Source organism: Haliotis rufescens, unplaced genomic scaffold, assembly GCF_023055435.1.
Source record: "Haliotis rufescens isolate VD_foot unplaced genomic scaffold, xgHalRufe1.0.p SCAF_2, whole genome shotgun sequence".
Taxonomy (NCBI): domain Eukaryota; kingdom Metazoa; phylum Mollusca; class Gastropoda; order Lepetellida; family Haliotidae; genus Haliotis; species Haliotis rufescens.
The window spans coordinates 4114648-4137906 of NW_025963890.1; the positions used below are offsets into that span (position 1 = coordinate 4114648).

A 23259-nucleotide genomic window follows, 5' to 3' on the forward strand; every position below is an offset into this window, starting at 1 on the left:
AACGTTTTCCTCACTTTTCCTTGTGAACAGTTATGACAGGAGGCACACAAGTTAACGCGTGGCATATCTCCATCAATAAGCCTGGGTACAATATTTAGCTGTAGCTATAGTTAGAAACGCAAAAAATGCCAACGTAAAATTTAATGCAGATATCATGGTATGCAGATATCATGGTATTCAGTTCTTCATTGTCCTAGTTTATTCGCTTTCCTAAACAAACCATACCAACTGACTACGGTGGCAGGTGAGGCGACAGGACCTATGTCATTTATAGCATTGTAGGAAGTCACAGCCGGTTGTTAATTCAATAAATAGAAGCGACAAAAATCATTACATAATCCTAAGAAATTAAAAGATGGTGCAGGTGTCGGCATTCACTCACCCATTCTCCTCAAATGCCTGCATGGTTCTCAAGTATATACTAACTGTAGATATTAAGAGTGTTACACTGTTTATGAGGATACCGTGTTAAACATTAGTTTGTCTGTCGACTATAGATCTACTTATCATTGTTTGAGCGCATAAGTTTCTCTATGTTGGTCGGCCCCGTGATAGCTCAGTTGGTAGAGCGGAGGACTGTAGTGGTTATTGAAATCTGACATCCTTAGGTCGGTGGTTCAAATCCGCCTCGCGGGAACTTTTTATCCGTAGAGGAGATTTTTCCATTTTGACCACGTGTCAAGTGAATTTAATTAATCCAAACGATCATTGTCAAATGTTGGTGAGGAAATGGAATAATTTGTACTCGGTGCCCATTTCTTTGTTTTACAGTGAATGAAAGCAGATTTGAAATACACGGAGTGACGCAATCCACTTGCTCGTTTGCGTGATGATGTTAACTTTGAACAAGGAATTGTGGGTTTGACATTGAATACACAGATATGAGTGAATTACATTGAATGTAATAATATGGCTGAAATGCTACAAAATACGGCGTGAGACCACACTCTGTCACTTGTAAGATGTATCCAGAGTAAATACGCCGTACAGTGTATGCCCAAACAGCTGTCAGGATGGCCGAGTGGTCTAAGGCGCCAGACTCAAGGCTATGCCTTCTCTAACATAGAGGTTGGGTGTTCTGGTCCACGAATGTGGGCGTGGGTTCAAATCCCACTTCTGACACAAACTTTTATTCTTTCTTATATAGTTTCCATCTGTTTTCCTGTTTGTTGTTTTAACTAGTTAATACGCTAAATAATAATGGTAATTAACTTGAATATGTTGGTTGAAATCCAACTTCTGACACCATTATGTTTTGGTGAACCCCTTGAAAATCGGATATTGTTGAATGGTTTGTTGTTGTAAAGCTATTTGCTGCTGATATTTATTTTGGTTATTTGAGGACATTTTATCATCACAAATTTACAATTATTCTGCAGTTAATTTCAGGCATTCTTGATCCGTTCCCTCACCATTATTACATTGACACGTGTATGAATCATGATGTACTCGAAATGGTGAAACTAGTGTACATTTTACTGCATAATTAACTGTAAAGTGAAAATATTCATATGTAGGACAAAGTCCATACACAGATCTGTATGTACGGATAACTGTTACAAATCTACCATGTTACAAAAATCACTTTTGAGGAATTTTATAAAAAAAATTTAGATGTTTAATTTTCGCATAGAGAAATGTTTTGTCAAATTCAGCCTTATGTATTCAGGGACATATAAATAATCATCAGACCATTTGGAAAATTAATTAAGAACATTTAACTTTGTTAATATTTTGACCACGTGCCTAAAAAAATCGCTTTCATTAAAAAACCCGAAGTATTTCTACATTTTACAGTCTTTTGATCCACATGGATTCTTATTTTCCGTTAATCAAATGAAGAAATTTGAAGTATCTTTTTGAAAAAAAATGTCTAAGGCGCCAGACACAAGGCCTTCTCTAACACAGAGACAGGATGTTCTGGTCCACGGATGTGGGCGTGGGTTCAAATCCCACTTTTTACAGACCGCCGTCATATACGGTAGCTGGAATATTGCTGAGTGCGGCGTTAAACAACAAACAAACAGACAAACAAATCAAATCCCACTTATGACACACCTTTTTTTCAAAACCTTATGCTGTATGTTGTAAAGGACAAACACATACAGCGTATTTATTGATATTTGTCCAGCTTAGTATCCAAATTTGTCATCTTAAGCGGACAGGAGGCACACAAGTTAACGCGTGGCATATCTCCATCAATAAGCCTGGGTACAATATTTAGCTGTAGCTATAGTTAGAAACGCAAAAAATGCCAACGTAAAATTTAATGCAGATATCATGGTATGCAGATATCATGGTATTCAGTTCTTCATTGTCCTAGTTTATTCGCTTTCGTAAACAAACCATACCAACTGACTACGGTGGCAGGTGAGGCGACAGGGCCTATGTCATTTATAGCATTGTAGGAAGTCACAGCCGGTTGTTAATTCAATAAATAGAAGCCACAAAAATCATTACATAATCCTAAGAAATTAAAAGATGGTGCAGGTGTCGGCATTCACTCACTCACCCATTCTCCTCAAATGCCTGCATGGTTCTCAAGTATATACAAACTGTAGATATTAAGAGTGTTACACTGTTTATGAGGATACCGTGTTAAACATTAGTTTGTCTGTCGACTATAGATCTACTTATCATTGTTTGAGCGCATAAGTTTCTCTATGTTGGTCGGCCCCGTGATAGCTCAGTTGGTAGAGCGGAGGACTGTAGTGGTTATTGAAATCTGACATCCTTAGGTCGGTGGTTCAAATCCGCCTCGCGGGAACTTTTTATCCGTAGAGGAGATTTTTCCATTTTGACCACGTGTCAAGTGAATTTAATTAATCCAAACGATCATTGTCAAATGTTGGTGAGGAAATGGAATAATTTGTACTCGGTGCCCATTTCTTTGTTTTACAGTGAATGAAAGCAGATTTGAAATACACGGAGTGACGCAATCCACTTGCTCGGTTGCGTGATGATGTTAACTTTGAACAAGGAATTGTGGGTTTGACATTGAATACACAGATATGACTGAATTACTTTGAATGTAATAATATGGCTGAAATACTACAAAATACGGCGTGAGACCACACTCTGTCACTTGTAAGATGTATCCAGAGTAAATACGCCGTACAGTGGGTTACCAAACAGCTGTCAGGATGGCCGAGTGGTCTAAGGCGCCAGACTCAAGGCTATGCCTTCTCTAACATAGAGATTGGGTGTTCTGGTCCACGAATGTGGGCGTGGGTTCAAATCCCACTTCTGACACAAACTTTTATTCTTTCTTATATAGTTTCCATCTGTTTTCCTGTTTGTTGTTTTAACTAGTTAATACGCTAAATAATAATGGTAATTAACTTGAATATGTTGGTTGAAATCCAACTTCTGACACCATTATGTTTTGGTGAACCCCTTGAAAATCGGATATTGTTGAATGGTTTGTTGTTGTAAAGCTATTTGCTGCTGATATTTATTTTGGTTATTTGAGGACATTTTATCATCACAAATTTACAATTATTCTGCAGTTAATTTCAGGCATTCTTGATCCGTTCCCTCACCATTATTACATTGACACGTGTATGAATCATGATGTACTCGAAATGGTGAAACTAGTGTACATTTTACTGCATAATTAACTGTAAAGTGAAAATATTCATATGTAGGACAAAGTCCATACACAGATCTGTATGTACGGATAACTGTTACAAATCTACCATGTTACAAAAATCACTTTTGAGGAATTTTATAAAAAAAATTTAGATGTTTAATTTTCGCATAGAGAAATGTTTTGTCAAATTCAGCCTTATGTATTCAGGGACATATAAATAATCATCAGACCATTTGGAAAATTAATTAAGAACATTTAACTTTGTTAATATTTTGACCACGTGCCTAAAAAAATCGCTTTCATTAAAAAACCCGAAGTATTTCTACATTTTACAGTCTTTTGATCCACATGGATTCTTATTTTCCGTTAATCAAATGAAGAAATTTGAAGTATCTTTTTGAAAAAAAATGTCTAAGGCGCCAGACACAAGGCCTTCTCTAACACAGAGACAGGGTGTTCTGGTCCACGGATGTGGGCGTGGGTTCAAATCCCACTTTTTACAGACCGCCGTCATATACGGTAGCTGGAATATTGCTGAGTGCGGCGTTAAACAACAAACAAACAGACAAACAAATCAAATCCCACTTATGACACACCTTTTTTTCAAAACCTTATGCTGTATGTTGTAAAGGACAAACACATACAGCGTATTTATTGATATTTGTCCAGCTTAGTATCCAAATTTGTCATCTTAAGCGGACAGGAGGCACACAAGTTAACGCGTGGCATATCTCCATCAATAAGCCTGGGTACAATATTTAGCTGTAGCTATAGTTAGAAACGCAAAAAATGCCAACGTAAAATTTAATGCAGATATCATGGTATTCAGTTCTTCATTGTCCTAGTTTATTCGCTTTCCTAAACAAACCATACCAACTGACTACGGTGGCAGGTGAGGCGACAGGACCTATGTCATTTATAGCATTGTAGGAAGTCACAGCCGGTTGTTAATTCAATAAATAGAAGCCACAAAAATCATTACATAATCCTAAGAAATTAAAAGATGGTGCAGGTGTCGGCATTCACTCACTCACCCATTCTCCTCAAATGCCTGCATGGTTCTCAAGTATATACAAACTGTAGATATTAAGAGTGTTACACTGTTTATGAGGATACCGTGTTAAACATTAGTTTGTCTGTCGACTATAGATCTACTTATCATTGTTTGAGCGCATAAGTTTCTCTATGTTGGTCGGACCCGTGATAGCTCAGTTGGTAGAGCGGAGGACTGTAGTGGTTATTGAAATCTGACATCCTTAGGTCGGTGGTTCAAATCCGCCTCGCTGGAACTTTTTATCCGTAGAGGAGATTTTTCCATTTTGACCACGTGTCAAGTGAATTTAATTAATCCAAACGATCATTGTCAAATGTTGGTGAGGAAATGGAATAATTTGTACTCGGTGCCCATTTCTTTGTTTTACAGTGAATGAAAGCAGATTTGAAATACACGGAGTGACGCAATCCACTTGCTCGGTTGCGTGATGATGTTAACTTTGAACAAGGAATTGTGGGTTTGACATTGAATACACAGATATGACTGAATTACTTTGAATGTAATAATATGGCTGAAATACTACAAAATACGGCGTGAGACCACACTCTGTCACTTGTAAGATGTATCCAGAGTAAATACGCCGTACAGTGGGTTACCAAACAGCTGTCAGGATGGCCGAGTGGTCTAAGGCGCCAGACTCAAGGCTATGCCTTCTCTAACATAGAGATTGGGTGTTCTGGTCCACGAATGTGGGCGTGGGTTCAAATCCCACTTCTGACACAACTTTTATTCTTTCTTATATAGTTTCCATCTGTTTTCCTGTTTGTTGTTTTAACTAGTTAATACGCTAAATAATAATGGTAATTAACTTGAATATGTTGGTTGAAATCCAACTTCTGACACCATTATGTTTTGGTGAACCCCTTGAAAATCGGATATTGTTGAATGGTTTGTTGTTGTAAAGCTATTTGCTGCTGATATTTATTTTGGTTATTTGAGGACATTTTATCATCACAAATTTACAATTATTCTGCAGTTAATTTCAGGCATTCTTGATCCGTTCCCTCACCATTATTACATTGACACGTGTATGAATCATGATGTACTCGAAATGGTGAAACTAGTGTACATTTTACTGCATAATTAACTGTAAAGTGAAAATATTCATATGTAGGACAAAGTCCATACACAGATCTGTATGTACGGATAACTGTTACAAATCTACCATGTTACAAAAATCACTTTTGAGGAATTTTATAAAAAAAATTTAGATGTTTAATTTTCGCATAGAGAAATGTTTTGTCAAATTCAGCCTTATGTATTCAGGGACATATAAATAATCATCAGACCATTTGGAAAATTAATTAAGAACATTTAACTTTGTTAATATTTTGACCACGTGCCTAAAAAAATCGCTTTCATTAAAAAACCCGAAGTATTTCTACATTTTACAGTCTTTTGATCCACATGGATTCTTATTTTCCGTTAATCAAATGAAGAAATTTGAAGTATCTTTTTGAAAAAAAATGTCTAAGGCGCCAGACACAAGGCCTTCTCTAACACAGAGACAGGATGTTCTGGTCCACGGATGTGGGCGTGGGTTCAAATCCCACTTTTTACAGACCGCCGTCATATACGGTAGCTGGAATATTGCTGAGTGCGGCGTTAAACAACAAACAAACAGACAAACAAATCAAATCCCACTTATGACACACCTTTTTTTCAAAACCTTATGCTGTATGTTGTAAAGGACAAACACATACAGCGTATTTATTGATATTTGTCCAGCTTAGTATCCAAATTTGTCATCTTAAGCGGACAGGAGGCACACAAGTTAACGCGTGGCATATCTCCATCAATAAGCCTGGGTACAATATTTAGCTGTAGCTATAGTTAGAAACGCAAAAAATGCCAACGTAAAATTTAATGCAGATATCATGGTATTCAGTTCTTCATTGTCCTAGTTTATTCGCTTTCCTAAACAAACCATACCAACTGACTACGGTGGCAGGTGAGGCGACAGGACCTATGTCATTTATAGCATTGTAAGAAGTCACAGCCGGTTGTTAATTCAATAAATAGAAGCCACAAAAATCATTACATAATCCTAAGAAATTAAAAGATGGTGCAGGTGTCGGCATTCACTCACTCACCCATTCTCCTCAAATGCCTGCATGGTTCTCAAGTATATACAAACTGTAGATATTAAGAGTGTTACACTGTTTATGAGGATACCGTGTTAAACATTAGTTTGTCTGTCGACTATAGATCTACTTATCATTGTTTGAGCGCATAAGTTTCTCTATGTTGGTCGGACCCGTGATAGCTCAGTTGGTAGAGCGGAGGACTGTAGTGGTTATTGAAATCTGACATCCTTAGGTCGGTGGTTCAAATCCGCCTCGCGGGAACTTTTTATCCGTATAGGAGATTTTTCCATTTTGACCACGTGTCAAGTGAATTTAATTAATCCAAAGGATCATTGTCAAAAGTTGGTGAGGAAATGGAATAATTTGTACTCGGTGCCCATTTCTTTGTTTTACAGTGAATGAAAGCAGATTTGAAATACACGGAGTGACGCAATCCACTTGCTCGGTTGCGTGATGATGTTAACTTTGAACAAGGAATTGTGGGTTTGACATTGAATACACAGATATGACTGAATTACTTTGAATGTAATAATATGGCTGAAATACTACAAAATACGGCGTGAGACCACACTCTGTCACTTGTAAGATGTATCCAGAGTAAATACGCCGTACAGTGGGTTACCAAACAGCTGTCAGGATGGCCGAGTGGTCTAAGGCGCCAGACTCAAGGCTATGCCTTCTCTAACACAGAGATTGGGTGTTCTGGTCCACGAATGTGGGCGTGGGTTCAAATCCCACTTCTGACACAAACTTTTATTCTTCTCTCTCGTTCATGTTTCTATCTATTTTCTTATTTGTTGTTATAACTACTTAATAGGCCAGATGATAATGGCAATTAACTTCATTATTGTTTTCAAAGCCAACTTCTGACACCAAAATGTCTTTGATTAAGCCCTTTCGATTATTGTTGAATGTTTTGTTGTTTTATTGTTTGTTTGTTGTTTAACGTCGCACTCAGCAATATTCCATTTATATGACAGCGGTCTGTAAATAATCGAGTTTGTACCAGACAATCCAGTGATTGATATCATGAGCTTCGATCCACGCAAATAGTATACGATAACATGCATCAACCAAGTCCGTGAGCATGACCACCCGATCCCGTTAGTCGCTTCTTAGGACAAACATGGGTTGCTGAAGACCTATTCTAAGTCTACTTCCATCATATAGCTGGAATATTGCCAAGTGTGGCGTTAAACAACAAATAAACAAACAAACGATAACATATATGTAAAGTTTTGGGGAAATGCATTTAGGCAAGAAGTAGGCTTTATGGAAAGTGTTTAACCATCCTCCTCTCTCACACTAGGATGTAGGGGTGGGTGATTGGTTTTCGGTGGTGTCGGAATTTTATGAAGGCATTGAGGTTAAGATTTAAGCTCTGAAAATTCAGTGATCTTTGTATTCTGCTTTGCATTGTACATCTGGCGATTGTTGACGATATACAAAACCAAATCAAAGCCACACTTTTCTTACTTGGTGGCTAAAGATTTCACGACATATAATCCACCTCACAGTACCGGTTCCGACTATATCATGAGCATGGGTTTAGGAATAAGCTATCAAATAGTGATGGTACCAGATGTTCGCGAAAATGGAAATGGCTATACATGGAGTTATTAAACGCTTTATTGCTTGGCATATATATTCAGTGGTACTCTAAAATGCACCTGGGGGCACGGGTGGCCCAGTCGCATAAAGCGCCGCAATTCGCTGTGGGTTCGAATCCCAGTTTCTAGGTTTGTCAGTACCATACCCGTGCTCGTGGGTTTCATCAAAGTGATAAACGTCTAAGACCTGCATTACTTCGGGCTTTCCTCCCACACCAAGCTGACAGTACGTGATATAACTGGAATACTGTTAAAAGCCAACTCACTCACTCACTTACTCACTAAAAACTGCGGAAAGTTGTAGTGCATAGTGAATGAGTGTTTCACACCAAAACATCATTTTCCAGTTCTCTATGAAATTTTACACATTGCATCACGTTGAGACCCAAAGCCCAGATCTACTTCGTAAAACGTCCCATAGGCAATAACCATTGGTATTGTCATTTGCTTGCAAAAAAGGCAAACCATAGTTTGGGCAACTACCGGACTACTGTCGGAGCAGGTGTGAAACATCGATCTGCAGATTGTCAACTGTAATCACCAAATGATGTAAAGAGATCGATCAGTTGATATTGTTGGGGTTGGGGTGGGGGTTGGGGTTGGGGGCGTTAGCGGGTGCTGATATGATTTGCCATAAACAGAATATCACTTTGGTCACTGCAGTTGTTGTCTTGTAAACATGGAACCAAAGAACGTATTTATTTTTCTTCTTTAAGCCTGAGGCAAAATTATTGTCCAACCCCGCCATCTTCATCTCCACACCCAGAGTATCAAATGGTCAGTTCATAAGTTACAGTAGCACATTCCGACAAATACATCAACTACAGCTTTATTGTGACCAGGCCACCTTTGGTCTGATCGGTCTTGTTCCTCATGTAGCGGAGAGCCTTCATCTGGGTGTCGATGGTGTCAGATCCGTCCCCAGTCGCCAGGGCTTGCCAGCTCCACGCTCCGGCATACCCTTTATCGTAGGCCCATTGGAACATGTCTTCAATCTTCCTTCCTGCTCCTTTGACCTGGCTGAATTCTCCGATGATGATTGGTCGGTCGGCCCCATAGTCGGATGCTGAGTGCTGAGGATTATACAGACTGTTATATTTTCAGTTTGAAGAAGTGATTCAGTGCTTTTCGTACTTTATTGTGCACCTATCATGATTTATTACAAACCCGGGCGTGAACTATATTTTACGAGGGGTCTGTGGCTTTTCAGTTCCGATATCAAATGTATTTGCACTACATGGAAATAAACAACGGATCAAGCGCATTGTTTGGCTACGTTCCCGGAGACAAGACTCTGAAGCTATTTAGCTTACTAACATTTCTTGTCCTGTCTCAGCAGAACAGCCGTCTAAGGCGCCGCAATTCGCTGCGCAGAGTTGCGTCCCTTGGGCACACCAGAAACCTATGATTTAGGGTTCGAATCCCGGTTCGCTCCGATTATGTTTCTAGGTTTGTCAGCACCATACCCGTGCTCGTGGGTTTCACCTGAGACATGCATCACTTGGGTCTTTCCTCCCATATTAAGCTGACACGCCGTGATATAACTGGAATACTGTTAAAAGCGGCGCTAAACCCAACTCACTCACTCATGCAATACTTAGCATCTTCCAATTCAAGTTAAAAGTGAATTTATCGTTCACTGTTTTGCCCTTTCTTCGAAAACTCATGTCTGTATGTTTGTGATTTCAGACTGAATCTATTGGCCGATTTGGTTAGCTAGTGAGCTGTGTCTGCAGTGGACGTATCTACCGATTTTGATTCGGATCCTCCAACATTTGCCAAAGGTACAGTTCGGAATTCCAATTTCTACTTTCAATTATGATTGTATGACTTTGCCATTTCGAGTTTGACTGACTGTCGAAATGTGCGGGTTTCTGTGCGCCGGGGTATCACCATGGTAACGGAACATATAAAGTGGAGCAAAGTGGAGAACGAATACTGAAAAACACTGCAAGGCAGCTGCCTAAATAAAACAGGTGGTTTTATTATGCATTTATAGCAGCACCAAGAGCACACCGGCGGATAACGTATGATATATACCCTGTCTAGATTGTGTATATGCATTTCCTGTAAGACTGGGCAATTATTAACAAAATATACTGGCTGTGGAAAAAGACATCTTTGATCGAAACACTACCCACTTAGTGACCGACTGGAAAAATAATTTTTCAAGGAAATGGTAGACTGCACATGCTATATGTCCTGGAAATAATATATTGGGAAGAGAAAAACTAACTGTTTTTGCTTCTCTTTCAGAGAAGAAAATATATGCTTTGAAGCAGTGGCCTTAACGTATTCTGTTGACAACAAATCCCAGGCCTCATAATATTAAATCATGGGCCCCTAAACACATTGTTCCCATTTACCAGAAACGGTGAGTCGGAGGCGAACTTGCCCTGCCAGTCGTAGGTATGAACAGCGTAGAAGCTCAAAGTCCCCTGAAATGAAGATGCGGCATGAAAAACAGATTGAACAAACCCGTTTCACTCTGCTAGTGAAGAGAGGACCATTTTCAGAATGTCTTTCAAAACAGTCGTAGAGATGTCCCACTGAAATTCACGTGTACGCATATGACAAGATGGACACTTCCTATGACTGAAAAACGAACTCATTGCTATTACTCTTACTGGTGTACCTTCCTCTACACTGCTGCACTCCAGCCTAAATAGGGGCGGTCGGGTAGCCTAGTGGTTAAAGCGTTCGCTCGTCACTCCGAAGACCTGGGTTCGATTCCCGACATGGGTACAATGTGTGAAGCCTATTGCTGGTATCCCCCGCCGTGATATTGCTGGAATATTGCTAAAAGCGGCGTAACACCATACACACTCACTCCAGCCTAAATATAACAACGTGCGAAGAGTTCGTATTCAGACAGCCACTGACCATTCTTTGGCCGCCAGATTTGATGAGGCAGTTGTCACTGTAGTAGTTTTGGCCACCCAATTTGTTGCTGATGTCAGCACCAGAGCCGGCAGTCACAAGAGCTTCCGGGTCTGCTAACTTGATAGCCGCTACCTGGCGATTGATGAATCTATGATGACAAAACATATGGGACTACATGTGGAAAAAGGAAGGAAACAGGATGGACACAGGCAACGGAAACAGGCTGAACCATCCACTCTATTTGACCCCAAAAAACAAAAACTAACACGGCGGACTGAACCATCATCCACAGCAACACCACCCACAGCAGCAGAAGCAGTAGTAGCAACACCCTTACCAGCAGCAACACCACCCACAGCAGCAGAAGCAGTAGTAGCAGTAGTAGCAACACCCTCAGCAGCAGCAACAACACCCACAGTAACAGAGGCAAAGGCACCAGCAGCAACAACACCCAAAGCAGCAGAAGCAGCAGCAGAACTCGTCACAGCACTATTCACAGCAGCAGCAGCAACAGCAGCAACACCCTCAGCAGCAGAAGCAGCAGCAACAGCTTTCGTCGCAGCAGTAACCTCACCACCACCAGCATCATTCGGCATACTTATGTGACTGTGACGATGGTTGTAGTCCACTTTCTTCGCATTTTTTCATTTATACATATGAAAATGGATTAACATAACGTCCGAAAAAGTCTTCGACAAATGCATGAGATTGTACCGGTACAGTGGACCATCCATGTTGATGAAACAGATCATCTCGCACGACAAGATACAGTGTTGACGTTATGGGGTGAAAGTTCTGTATTCTTTCAATGCAAAGCGTCAGTACAGATACCTGCACTTTTCCCAAGCGTATGACAATAGATCGTAAAAGAATATGACTGTAGATTGGAACTCATCTACTTCATATTAAAAAAGAAAAGACAATCAAAGTCTTTTCGATTCAAGTTTTCCACATATCAACTATGTTTTTATGGTATTGCACAATACTGTGAGAATAAAGGACACTTTCCTTTCGCTGATTCACGGAGGCTTTTAACTTGGAGCCACTAGTAAATCCGAAAAAAGAATTTCTAAATAACAAGACACAAGAGTTCATCGTACGATTCCAACTGTACCATATGAACGTATCTTTCATTTTCCAGAGATTTTTTTGCAATCGAAATGTATACCCATTTGAAGATATTTGTTTAATATCATTACAATTAACTATTTGACAATGGCCTATGGCTTCATCATTGTAAGTAACATGCATTACAAATTTCAGCCTGATAAGAGGAGACAAAGGTAAAGATGACATGAGGGTCAGTATTCAGAATATAGCAGACAAACGTAACTGTACGCTGAGCTCTGCTACATACTACCCATGTGCCAATGCCGTTCTTTTTCTAAAAACAATCCATATGAGTGTCATGATTATGCATGGGTTATTCAATACCGTTGCCCAAGAAGAATATTGAAAACAAAATCAAGGTCGGATCAAGGTGTCAGAATAGCTATGGTGCAAGGTTTGTGATTTTTCGTCCAGAGGTATCAGACAAAACGTTAAGAGACTTTAACATGCCTATCGGAAAAAAAATGTTCCATTTTGATGTCGTCTCCATGACGACATGGGTATTGACAGGCTTGAAAAGGATCGCATGTACATCGTTTTTAGTTTCACTAACATCTGAAACTCTTGTGGCGAGTAAAGCTGTCCTGCCCAGCCAGTTCCAGAGCGGGCAAGTGCGGTCGTGTCGTAACACGGGTCTGAACTGACCAAGTTCTTCTTCATCTCCCCCTCCATCTCGTTGATGATGTCCCAGCCCCCCATGGCAGGCTCGTCCTTCACCGCCTTCACCCACGGGATGAGGGCCTTGTCAAGGTAAGTCTGTAGCTTGCTCATGTCTGAGGAGAGTAGGCATTAAAACGACCATCTGTCTTATTAAGTATGTGAAAGAACACGACAGGGCAGACTGAACACGGTTGTTTCTTGTTTGTCTTTTGTTTGTTTGTTGTTTAACGCCGCACTCAGCAATATTCCAGCTATATGACGGCGGTCTGTAAATAATCGAGTCTGGACCACACAATCCAGTGATTGACATCATGAGCATCGATCCACGCTATTTGGGTTACGATGAGATGCATCAACCAAGTCAGCGGTCCTGACCACCCGATCCCGTTAGTCGTCTCTTACGACAAGCATAGTCGCCATTTACGGCAAGCATGGGTTGCTGAAGACCTATTTTACCCCGGATCTTCACGGGTCATGGTTGTTTGTGCTGCATCATGAATGGTCATTTTTTCTGGATGAGGTGAGAATTCATCCACATCTGACATTTTGCACCCAACATTCTATTTCCAGTGCAATGGACCCGTCATATCACCCAGGTACCCACTTGTATGACACTGGGTATTCCGAAACTTGGCTGAGCAGATTGCCGTCCGAAGAACTCCTGTATCAGTTGTACCTTTTATAAGTCCGTCCATGTGGGCGTGGTTCTGTTTCACAGCAGCGTTCCAAAGACAGAAGAACACCAGGATGTTGTACTTTCTGGCTGACTCCAGATATTCGTGCATGTCACTCAGGAATGTCCCCTTGTGATCAAGACCAACAACGTATCCCTTGTCGTTGAAGGCGGGTGATGTGGCCCCCTCGATGTGAACCCACACTCCTGGAATATAGGATTCATACCAGCATCCAACATAACTTCACCATGTGTTATGAAGAATATTACTTAAAACGTGCATGATAGGCTGTAGGTAGATGAAATAATGTAGGTATTATAAAACTTGCAACCTGTTCAGACAACATATCACTTTATGTGTGCTGCTACACATTAGGCAACTCTACATTAAATGTGAAAGGATGGCGTTGGCGAAAATACGCCTTAAAGCAAATTAGAAGTTTAGTGTTTACCATTTGTACTTACTGATAGAGTTTCCGCCGTTGTCGCTCACGAGTTTGAGGTAGTGTTCGAACCTATCACGTCTGTTTTGGTATTGGCCGTCGCCGAAGTCGTACCCATACGCTATCCATGCCAGATTAACGCCAGACAAAAATACGCGCTGCCCATCTTTAACAAAGTGCTTTCCTTGGATCTTTAAACGGCCGCCATCTTGGAACAAAATATGTTTGGTACCAGAAAATGCTCAAAACCATTTCTCTAGGAACTGGCGTCAAAGTTATTTCACGTTCAAAGTAATTTTTCACCTGGCAATCTCTTAAAAGATGGTGTGGCAATATTTCATTGGTACTATCTAATGTTCAGGCAGTTGTTGGTCCTGTGCTTTTGGGGCAATGACTTTTTGAAACGGGTAATATTTTGTGTCTCAATATCCATCGTCTAAATCAGTGAATTTTGAAGATAAAGGTTAACGTATCCACTGTGTTCTTGGTTGCTGTTGTGTTTGTGTGTATTAAGGCTGACAACCCACTTACAAACACTGGAGATCGAATGTGAAAAATTAGTATAGTTGAGCACGAACAATGTCATCTCTTTAAATCACAAATGTCGTCTTACTTCTTGCCGCAACAGTGTACCCGGTCGCGCGAGTTCTGTAAGAAAGTCCTGCGGTTGTGTCTGAAAAATGCATTCATGTCGATGACGAAATATATTTAAATGGATTGTCTATAAAAGGACGTAGATGCTTCATGATACGCACACGCGCACGCACGCACGCACGCACGCACGCACACACACATATATATACGTACATGTAAAGACAACAAATCTAATAAGATAACAATATATATATATATATATATATATATATATATATATATATATATACATACACATATATATATATACACATACATACATACATACATACATACACAAACATATATATATATATATATATATATATATATATATATATATATATATATATATATTACATGTGTCAGTAATAGGAGTACTAGCTTGGTAGACTACTTTATCGGATCATCAAACATGTTCCAATATATCATAGATCTAGCTGTTCACTCTAGACCGGATTCTGATCATCTACCAGTTTCATGTGGAGCTACAACTTCCATGTCTTTCCCATAGTGGGCCATATCACAGGCAGACTGATCTTGATTCCGAAACAATACTCAAGTTCCAATGGCATGATTACGGTAATGAAGAGTTTAAAAGTCGATTAAACTCTGATATGGGCAGTCACATAGTTAATGATTTACTTGATGTTGTACATACGAATGTAAATGCAGCGACTGCTAAAATTGTCGAATTACACCAATATGCTGGCGATCACTCTAAAGTTATAAATAGAAATAGATCATATGATAGAGTAAGACAACCTCCATGGTTTGAATCTGAATGTTAATGTGCCAAGAGAAAGAAGTTTAGATTTTCTAAGGAACTACAGATTTTGGGAAAATTTAGAAAATTACCTGACAGCAAAGAAGATATGCCGTTTATTGTGTTATGAAAAGAAAAAAGCTTTTAAAATGTCTGTCGTACACGAGATTGAATCTGTCGTACAGTCAAACGACTGTAAAATGTTCTGGAGAAAGATCAAATCCTTGCTTCGCTCTAACAGTGTTCACAACAATGTATCAAGTCCTGATTGGTACAACTACTTAAAAACATTGCTAAATATCAAAGATACAGAAACACATAGTGATTTTGATATAAATGTGAAAGATGGTTATGATAACTGTGAGAATTATAATACTACACATATACTGTCCGAAGCCATTAATGACGATGAAATAAGGGCAGCTATTAGAAGTTTAAAGTCTGGTAAAGCACCTGGTATTGACGGTGTTCCTTCTGAACTTTATAAAAATGATCTTTCCGTTGTGTCATATTTAGATATACTTCATAATTCTGTATTTGATGGGGCAGATTTCCAGATGAGTGAAATATAGGAATGATTATCCCACTGTAAAAAAAAGGTGACGCTCGAAATCCAGATAATTACAGGGGAATTTCGCTTCTAAATATCATTGGGAAAATTTTCACTTCAGTACTGGAACTGAGAATACGAAACTGGGTCGAAGTTAATGATATGCTACATGAAGCACAAGCGGGATTTAGAAATGCTTATTCCACCACTGATCAATTTTTTGTTCTACAATCCCTATGTCAGAAATATCCAAAAAAAATTAAAAAATCAAACCACAAAAAAAACCCCCACAGATTGTATGCTTGTTCCATAGACTTGAGAAAAGCCTTCGACTATGTAGATCGAAATAAATTGTTATATGTGTTATTAAATAGAGGTGTTCATGGTAAAATGTTTATTATCCTTAGAAATATGTATGAAAATATAAAAGCCCGTGTAAGGGTTGAAGATGTGAAAACAAGTTTGTTTAACGCAACAAGTGGTGTTAGACAAGGATGCACTTGAGTCCTGTTCTTTTTATACTTTTTATAAACGCGTTTGTACGTGAAATGGAGATTCCTGGGCTAAGAGGCATATTTGTGAAAGATAATTTTGATGAAATCATGTTATTATTAATTGCTAAATGATGTCCCTCTTATTGATAATTGTGTAATTGGACTGCAGAGAAAACTAGATGCTTTAGGCTCTTATCGTGACAAATGGGGCCTTGACGTTAATTTAGATAAGACAAAAGTCATAGTTTTTAGAAAGGGTGGTTATCTGAGGAAAACTGAGAAATGTTTTTATAAAGGTTCGCAAATTGAAGTTGTATAATATTTCAAATACTTTGGTCTACTATTCTCTTCAAGGCTTGTTTGGACTAAATCATGTGATACACTAGCTATTCAAGCAAGGAAAGCGACTTTTCCTGTGTTAAATATGATAAAGAAATTCCCATCTCTCCCATTTTCTACTGCTGCTAAAATATTTGATTCAAAGATTCTTCCTGTTATTTTATATGGCTCAGAAATTTGGAGATGTGCCTAAAAAAAAGGCATTGAAAAGGTTTAGTGTAATATCTTTAAAAGTGTTCTTTCCGTTGGTAAAAGAACATCAACAAATGCAATTCTAGGAGAGCTGGGAAGAACATCACTGTGTGTACACTATTACAGTCGTTGTATTAAGTACTGGTGTCGACTGCTTAGATTACATGAAACAAGATATCCGTATGCCTGTTACCATGTGTTAAAAGCATTTGACGAAAATGGTCAAACTAACTGGGTTTCTTATATAAGACAATTATTGTTTCAAACTGGGTTTTCATATGTGTGGTTGTCTCAGGATTGCGGCGATATGACATGCTTCATGGTTATATTCAAACAACGATGTGAAGATAAAGAAGTCCAAAACTGACATTACAAAATCACCAATTCTTATTTCCTTGATGTTTTTCATCTCATTAATCACTTATCGAACCAAAAAATATATCTGTCTACTTTAGCATGTGTAAGTGATCTTCTTAGAGCTTTATGTAAATTCTGTTGTTTAAGCCATAATCTAAATGAACAGAAAACTCGATTTAATACAACCACAGAGTCATCGTTTAGTTTATGTATGAAATGTTACCGCTATGAAGTAGAAAATGAATACCATTTTTGTTAATTTGTCCTTTTTATAAAATTAGTAGAGAAAATTTAATTCCAAAATGTTACCATGTACAACCATCTGTTCCAAAATCTATCAGTCTTCTATCTACAAGACGTGATTCTGTTGTCCATATATTTAAAAATACATTTACCTATGTAAATACAAATGTAAAAAATATGAACGTTTGTTGTAAGAAAATTCGTGCATGTGCATAGCATATATTATTCCTGTAAATGAACTCTGGGCCATGTGGCCTTCATTCATGAATAAACTTCTTCTTCTTCTTCTTCTATACATCGATGGAAAAATGTGACTTACATACATAGAGGTTATCACGCGAGTGTGTTTGGGTATGGTAAATATCCCGCATTAGGAATAAACATTGTATTTAGCGAGCCTTGGCGAGCTAAATACATAGTGTTTATTCCTAATACAGGATATTTACCATCCCCAAACACACAAGCGTGATAACCTCTTTATCATATAATGTCATGCTTTAATTCTGTGCTTTAAAATCGCTATCCCTCTCTCACAAACATTACCGAAACATTGCGAGTTTTCCTGGAATGCGCGCTTTAATATTTATTACGTCACAGGGTAAGTGATGTGTCAGTCGGACAGTGACAGTAGCCAATATAGTTCCAACTGAAATATCTTTCTTATACAGTGGCGAAGCAACATATACGCAAAACAACAGTTGTTTTTAATTGCCTTTCGCGCCAATCCATCGGTCTGTCCGCTAGAGTAACTGCCCTTTGTCAAAGGGAAGCTACTCTAACCCTAGTCTATGAGACGTCACGGGCACGGACAGACGTTGTTGACAGTCGGTCTGTCCTGTCATAAGGTTAAGAAGTGTAGTCAGATGTACACACAGCGACAAAACCAAACAAGGTAACAATTCAAACATATTTCTGCCAAATCCAACTATTTTAATTTGTGGAGAAGGTTTCAAGTCGCAGAGGTCTACAAGCACAGATATTGCTACTGATCCCGCTTGGCTAGGCCTCGTGCCCTCGCAAAATTGTTTCGAAATTTATACCTCCAAAGTAGCCAAAACTTATAAAATGCCTTAGCTACGTCACAGTTAGACACTGATTTTCAGTATATTAGACTGTTCTTTTGATAATGATAGCAATTATCCCTGTTGTTTATCCAGATTCCCGATGGTTACTTTTGACTCGATCGCCGAATGACGAGGACGACGCCATGTTTGTTTATAAACAGTGAAAGTAGTCCTACTTGACCTTTGATATTTGCATCTCTTTCCGCATATGACCCCAACGGATATCGTTTTTATCCGTTGGCTTTATCCTGCCGAGAACCTGCCCATTATATGATAAATAAGGTTATGTACACTTACCATAACAGCTGGCAAAACCAGCAAGTATCAACAACACACATCCGTTAAGCTGTAGCTGCAAAGGCAGAAAATGCTTACTTGAATAAAGTTTATTTTATTCGCAAATGTGAGAAATGATCCATCTGGCGCAATAAGACATAATGAGCCAAGTCACCTTAACCTTGCATCGTTGACTTTTCATGACGAAAAGTCAAGGTTACTATGGACTGGTTCTTACCGTCCCCACAGTTATGGAGGTAATGTAATGAGCACCCTCCTAGGTTCCTGCCAGAATTGTTTTCCGGGTATTGATAGCACCAGATTTGACACAACTAACAGCTGCCAAGAGTGCATACTGTTTAAGATCATAACAAAAGGAAACTACATTTTGTGACTGAAGATTAACCTGTATGCATTCTACTTTGAGCATGTGACGTGTGTGTACAGTGGTGTATACACCTGCGTTTTGTGCCTTATAATTACCCGTGATGACAATATTCACTCTCAGTATCTGTAGTCACGAACAAAGATATCTTTTGTATTGGTAGAGTTGATAGGAATGGGGTTTACCCATTGTGGCCATATGGGTAATAAAAACCTGATTCCGGTACGGACGGACGCTGTAACCACTAGGCTACCAGACCGCCCCTATAGAATATAACATCCACGAAAGATCGTCAAACTGCCTTAAATTCGCAATCATATGGCTCAATAAGTGTGGTATATATTGGGAAAAATAGTTGTTTTTAATTTTTTCAGTGGTTTCAAAGTACGTTTCCAGTCAAAACACATGAACAGCAGTTACTCTGAAATATATCTATCCTATAACTCGACATAATATACAAACCTACCTTCATCTTGAGGAAGTATGTCAACATTAAATGTTGCACTATCATGTATGCATGGATTCCTCAAGATAAGTACTTTATTTAGCACACGACCTTGGATATACAGCAGTGTCTGCGCATGTGTGACAGTTGGACTCCGATAATTATCTCACTGCAGCCGTTACTCTACACCAACATTGACACTCGTTTTGTGAAGGGAACCTCTGAACCCCGGAGTACCTACATACAGGCTCGTAGATGTCACGGCGAACTGTTGAAGATCCGGTGTAGAATAGATCCTCAGCAACCCATGCTTGCTGTAAAAGGCGACTAACGGGATCGGGTGGTCAGGCTCGCTGACTTGGTTGATGCATCTCATCAATACTAATTGCGTGGATCGATGCTCATGTTGTCAATCACTGGATTGTCTGGTCCAGACTCGATTACTTACAGACCGCCGTCATATAGCTTGAATATTGCAGAGTACGGCGTTAAACCAAAAACAAACAAACAAACACTTACAAATCTATAATTACAGATGGATCCAAGGATGGTGACACTGTTGACAGAGTCACTGTCACTGGATCCAGGACTGTATCACAACGGCTATCAGATAAATGGTCCATTTTACGGCACAAGCAAACCCCATATTAACAGCACTAGAACATATAAATCAAAATCAAAACATAAACAATTTATTATATTTTCAGATTCACTTTCTTGCCTCACAAGTACACAGCCACTTTTAATCGAAATTGTTGAATTGTTTAATGATCTGGCTACTGGCTAATAGGACATCGTTTTTTGTTGGTTCCATGTTGGAATCATTGGTAATACAATGGCTGGTGTTGTTTCCCTTTAATTAAGACCACTGTGTATTTAGATCGGGCCAGTTGTATATACGTACTGACTAGTTTACTATCAGTGTTGCTAATATACTTGTGGGTATTGGCATATAATACGTATCTCACGCTGTGCGAGTTCAACTCGTATTTAATGCTTTTTAGCTTGGTTTGTTGCTTAGTGTTAAATAAATAGATCAATCCTTAAACATCAGTTTGGTTAATCTTTGTCAGTACGCCTTAAGTATTGATGTTTTTCTCAACAGTACATTTGCGTACGCTATATATTATCTTTTTGACAATTAGGAGTCTGTTCCTCTGTGGGCGAGGCGTCACTAAAGTATAGGCATGGTAATCACTAATTCAGCACCGTGACAATATTGCAGAATGTTCTGAATCCATTCTACTCTTTGACAGACCCAAAAGTGCTGGTAAATATAAGAATCCCAAACTGTTCTGTTTGGATGCCATTGACTAGTCCAACTGTCATGAATTATGCTCGTGGCTTGTAAGGTCCGTCAATAATTTACAGGGGTGTACCCACTACGTTCCCTCTATACAAATCTCTCCTGTAGTTCCATAGCGAACGCTTTGTGGACACTTATCAATGTTTAAACGTAGATTCTCAGCATGATGTCTTTCGCAGTTCCATTGGGAACGGTTTGTGGGCTCATCAATGTTTTGACGTAAATTGTTATTCCTAAGGGGAGACGTATTGTGTACAAAACCTTGAGTAAGGACGCTGCATTGGCAGGTCTTATAATCTCATGGAAGTCATGTACAGTAAACTACGGTTATAACGAACACGCTTATAACGAACTAACGGATATAACGAACTAAGTTTTTAGTCCCGACTATATGCTGTAGTTATGCTGTATATATGCTTATAACGAATTACGGTTATAACGAACTAAAATTAGTAGTCCCTTTGAGTTCGTTAAAACCGTAGTTTACTGTATACACAGCGTTGAAAACACTTTGAGTACATAATACTGACAAGTAAATCTCAACTATAAACACATCAGTAGATGTTATGGTACACAGGGGGGCACGGGTGGCCCAGTCGTCTAAGGCGCCGCGATTCGCTGTGCAGAGTTGCGTCCCTTGGACACGCCAGAAACCTATGATTGTGGGTTCGAATCCCGGTTCGTCCCGATTATGTTTCTAGGTTTGTCAGCACCATACTCGTGCTCGTTGGTTTCACCGAAGTGGTAAACGTCTGAGACCTGCATCACTTCGGGCTTTCCTCCCACATTAAGCTGACACGCCGTGATTTAACTGCACTACTGTTAAAAGCGGCGTTAAATTCAACTTACTCACTCACAACATCTCTGGTGCTTATTCAATGACATTGCGTGTAGAGATGATAAATCACTGAGAAAGGCTTATGCATACTCGATGACATCAGCAACCCTGTTACTAGGAGGACATCACAGGTCATTGTTTTGCGGATGCATCTTGCAACACAATTTCACAAATTACGTTATTCGTTTTGTGACGTATTTGTCAACGTTTTGGTGCTGAATTACGATCGTCAGATACCAGCACATTTCACGCGTGTAATACACATGTCATCACAAGGGCGCTTGTTAAGTGTTTCTGTATGCCAGCCTAGAACCTCTGGCACAGACCAGCGACTCTTTCAAGAGGTGAGGTGAGGTGAGGTGAGGTGAGGTGAGATTGGGTTTAACGTCGCGTCCAAGCATCTAGATAACCCATTTAGAGAAACTTATATCATAGTATGGTACTTTTATTGAGAAAATGTCCTAAAACATGAAATAACATTTCCATTTGGGTAGTTATCCTGTGTTTACATTGGTTGTACAGTTCCACGTGCTGTCATTGAAGCCCTACAGAGAGCTGGTGATACCGACACTTTGATGTATATAGATGTATGGCCATGCACCTGACTGTCGCTGTTGTAGTAACACATTTATATAATTATTCCCAAAGATATGTAAAGCGGACCGAGAGAAATCTGGCATAAGGCCAGTCTGTTGTAGTTGCTGTAAGCTGTCACTTGTCAAGCTACACACAGATCGAGTCCATAGTTTCAAGTTAATTATCTTGATTTGTCAACATATACACAAAGAAAAAGGTTAAGCACATCCTAGTATATGTCATTGTTGTTTGGACCTCCTCCGTGGTCTAATGGTAGAGCGTCCGCCCGGAGAGCAGAAGGTCCGGGGTTCGACCCCCAGCCGCGTCATACCAAAAGACGTTAAAAGATGGTACTTGTTGTTACCCTGTCTGGCGCTCGGCATTAAGGGGCTAAAACAAGGACTGGTCGGCTCGGAGTCAGTATACTGTGTCTGAGTGGGATATTCATGTTAAACTGCGGCATGGTATCTCAGTGTGCTAGCACAATAAATCGGCATCAGTCCGGCAGGGTACAAGCAGCCACACACACGCACACGCACACACACACACGTGTAGCATGTAGCTATACAAGTGCAATAATCTTGGACGCGACGTTAAACCCCATTTCACCTCACCTTCATTGTTGTTTGGTCCCAATATATGTAACAGTCATGATAAAATTACGAGAAGATTTATGTTTCCTT

The 23259-nt window shown here is 39.4% G+C and overlaps 1 protein-coding gene and 7 non-coding genes across 8 annotated transcripts; 7 read left to right on the forward strand and 1 right to left on the reverse strand.

Annotated features, from left to right (window-relative positions):
- Positions 1 to 545: 545 nt before the first annotated feature.
- Trnay-gua lies at positions 546 to 636 on the forward strand. Its single transcript is given in 2 exon segments — positions 546 to 582; positions 601 to 636. It is a non-coding gene; the product is annotated as a tRNA-Tyr (tRNA).
- Positions 637 to 1007: 371 nt separating this feature from the next.
- Trnal-caa lies at positions 1008 to 1122 on the forward strand. The gene is made up of 2 exons: positions 1008 to 1045; positions 1077 to 1122. It is a non-coding gene; the product is annotated as a tRNA-Leu (tRNA).
- A 1553-nt stretch (positions 1123 to 2675) lies between these two features.
- Trnay-gua lies at positions 2676 to 2766 on the forward strand. The gene is given in 2 exon segments: positions 2676 to 2712; positions 2731 to 2766. It is a non-coding gene; the product is annotated as a tRNA-Tyr (tRNA).
- Positions 2767 to 3137: 371 nt separating this feature from the next.
- Positions 3138 to 3252, forward strand: Trnal-caa. Its single transcript has 2 exons — positions 3138 to 3175; positions 3207 to 3252. It is a non-coding gene; the product is annotated as a tRNA-Leu (tRNA).
- A 1999-nt stretch (positions 3253 to 5251) lies between these two features.
- On the forward strand, positions 5252 to 5366 carry Trnal-caa. The gene is made up of 2 exons: positions 5252 to 5289; positions 5321 to 5366. It is a non-coding gene; the product is annotated as a tRNA-Leu (tRNA).
- A 1536-nt stretch (positions 5367 to 6902) lies between these two features.
- On the forward strand, positions 6903 to 6993 carry Trnay-gua. Its single transcript is given in 2 exon segments — positions 6903 to 6939; positions 6958 to 6993. It is a non-coding gene; the product is annotated as a tRNA-Tyr (tRNA).
- Positions 6994 to 7364: 371 nt separating this feature from the next.
- Trnal-caa lies at positions 7365 to 7479 on the forward strand. The gene is made up of 2 exons: positions 7365 to 7402; positions 7434 to 7479. It is a non-coding gene; the product is annotated as a tRNA-Leu (tRNA).
- A 1677-nt stretch (positions 7480 to 9156) lies between these two features.
- Positions 9157 to 19953, reverse strand: LOC124114536 (mannan endo-1,4-beta-mannosidase-like). The gene is made up of 9 exons (XM_046475164.2): positions 19878 to 19953; positions 19048 to 19102; positions 14726 to 14785; positions 14135 to 14320; positions 13673 to 13876; positions 12890 to 13109; positions 11227 to 11374; positions 10710 to 10781; positions 9157 to 9416 (listed from the first exon to the last, which is right to left on the reverse strand). The coding sequence occupies exons 1-9, from the start codon at positions 19920 to 19922 to the stop codon at positions 9165 to 9167; spliced, it is 1242 nt and encodes a 413-aa protein (XP_046331120.2). The 5' UTR covers positions 19923 to 19953; the 3' UTR covers positions 9157 to 9164.
- Positions 19954 to 23259: the final 3306 nt, after the last annotated feature.